Source organism: Crocuta crocuta, unplaced genomic scaffold (assembly GCF_008692635.1).
Source record: "Crocuta crocuta isolate KB4526 unplaced genomic scaffold, BGI_CrCroc_1.0 scaffold440, whole genome shotgun sequence".
NCBI lineage: Eukaryota > Metazoa > Chordata > Mammalia > Carnivora > Hyaenidae > Crocuta > Crocuta crocuta.
The window spans coordinates 506,319-508,554 of NW_027527457.1; the positions used below are offsets into that span (position 1 = coordinate 506,319).

General features: G+C 63.1%; 1 protein-coding gene across 1 annotated transcript in view; it reads right to left on the reverse strand.

Annotated features, from left to right (window-relative positions):
* LOC144230858 (uncharacterized protein CXorf49 homolog) overlaps nucleotides 1–2,236 on the reverse strand; it is a 3,547-nt gene that overhangs the window by 879 nt on the left and 432 nt on the right. The window contains exons 2-5 of the mRNA XM_077763203.1: nucleotides 1,435–2,233; nucleotides 961–1,117; nucleotides 312–388; nucleotides 4–49 (exon numbers count right to left, since the gene is read on the reverse strand). Of these exons, the coding sequence (XP_077619329.1) occupies nucleotides 4–49; nucleotides 312–388; nucleotides 961–1,117; nucleotides 1,435–2,233 (1,079 nt within the window). The remainder of the gene's footprint in view (nucleotides 1–3; nucleotides 50–311; nucleotides 389–960; nucleotides 1,118–1,434; nucleotides 2,234–2,236) is intronic.

The following is a 2,236-nucleotide window of genomic DNA, read 5'->3' on the forward strand; positions in this document are numbered from 1 at the left end:
TACCAAGTTGCTCTTTCAGGTGGTCAATTTCTCCCTGCAGCACGAGACACTAGGCCGGCAGACACGGGAGAGAGAGAAAAGCATGTTAGCATACCCTGGCCTCCTCTCTCCCCGTCCTCCCCCTCTCCTGCGGGCACCACACAGCAAGGCCCAGCGGCTAGGCCGGCACAGGACCCTCAGTGGAAAGGAGGTGCCCTCCCTCTGTGGGGAGCAGAGTGGGGGCGGGGTACATATGTCAGTTGAACGGGGACGCGGGTGCCAGCACGTGGTTTGGGCCTGCGTGCGTTTCCAGGAGCCAGAGGAAGCATTACCCGAGGACAGCCCTGTGCTCCAGGTGGTTGCTGCTGCCTTTCCGGTCTTGGGAGGTGGGCAAGCCCTTCCTGGTCAGCTGAGAGGGAAAGAACACAAAATCCAGCTGAGAGGCAAAGAACACCTCCAGGTGAGGTAGAAAGGGCCTCGCAGGGTCCGACGTGAGGCAGCACCACCCTCTGCTGGCAGCAAGCTGCCCCTGCTCTGCCAGCAGCTCCACCCTTCTCCCTGGGCCTGCCTCTCCTGTCCCCCAGGGCAGCCCATCCTGGATAGTGGTCCCGAAGGCCGGTGGCTCTGGGCTGGACTCTCCCGGAGCTGCAGCCACAGCCAGCCACTGGGACGGGCAGTGCGGCCAAACACGACTTCACGGAACAAGGCTCTGTTCTGCTGAAAGTCTACGTCAGGGGTTGCGATTTGGGGGCGGCCACAAATCACCCTTGCCGCGCAAGCCCCACGCAGAGGATGATGTGGCTTAAGGCCGGTCCTGTCGACACCCCGTTTCCTGTGGGAGAAGCTGCCTGGGTCGACAGGCAGGGAACAAAGCTGAGCCCCCCGCCCCCGCAGAGCCAGAGCCAGAGCCAGAGCCAGAGCCAGAGGCGGCCCCCCCTGGTCCTGTCTCCCCTGCACTCCCGTGAAACCTGCGAGACTCACCCGAGGGTGCGGGCCCTCTGGGCATGACGTCTCCCTGGCTCGGGGCCAAGGGCTGTGAGCTTCCTGGAAACGGGGGGGCTCTGGTGTTGACGTCGCCACGGCTGCTTTCCCCACGATGCACCAACGGACAAGCCGGCCCTGGCCTGTGTGCTGAAAGCTGCTAAAAGAAAAATGCCTCGCTGATTTGGCCTTGGGATGTTTTGGGGGTGGGGGTGTAGTAGGTGTAAACGGGCGCTGTGGGTGTGCTTAGGGGCTGGGGTGAGGCAGGGCATAGGGAAGGGAATTCAGAGGCTGATCTGGCTAGCGCTTTCTCCCNTGCCCCTGTGCAAATGACCCGGTCTGACATCCCGGTGACCCGGGGGAGGAGGGTGTCCAACGGCAGCCCCTGAGGGATGGCCAGAGGGAGCGGGGGTCAAGAAGTGCTGGTCAGGGAGGGAAAGGGCGCGGGACAGAGGAGAAGCACGGCCTACTCACCTTTGGGACTGCATCTCTTTTTGAGTCATTGTCTTCCCCGGCCACCACCGGCTCGGTCTTCCGAGTCCTCCTGGCCACCGATTTCTTCCCCGAGTGGGTGTGCTTGGACTGTTTGGTTCCCGCAGGGACCAAGGAATACATCTTGGACCTCCCAAGCAGCGGAACACCAGTTATTGGGGGGAAGGTGGCTGGTGCCAGTGGTGCTGCCGAGGCTCTCTGCCCCCAGGACGGGAACATTCTCCCCAGGGAAACATTTGAGGCCCCCCTTGGGGATTTCTTCTCCTGGGCCGCCTTCTTCTTAGGGGTGGCCCGGGGCAGGCCACCCGCAGCATCAGATCTTGGGTAGCTGGGCCTGTTCTCCCCCTTCCCCCAGACCACACCCTGCATTTTCCTAGAGGAGGAGATGTCCTGGTCTCCAACGGCCTGCCTCTCCACAAGCGATGTGAGCCCTCGGGGCGCGGAGGACGGGAAAGAGCCCGGCGCGCGGAGGAAACTCTCCCTGACATGGAAATTCGAGTGTCTGGTTGTGTCCCCGGGACCCTCGGGGCTGTTGGGCTTGAGTTGGCCTCCTCCTTTGGTGTAAATGCTCACCCTCATCAGCTGTATCTCACTGAACTCATTCAGCGACTCGCTGTCGGAAGGCAGCTTGCCCCGACTTTCCGCGGAGGGCCACTGGCGATCCCCCGCGGCGACGTTCGAACTGCCCTTCGTGCCTCTTTTCGGGTTCGCCCAAGCGGGGCGTCTCTCGGGCCCACCCAGGTGGAGAAGGGCAGCGTCAGGCCGCCGCGACTCTCCGCGGCTA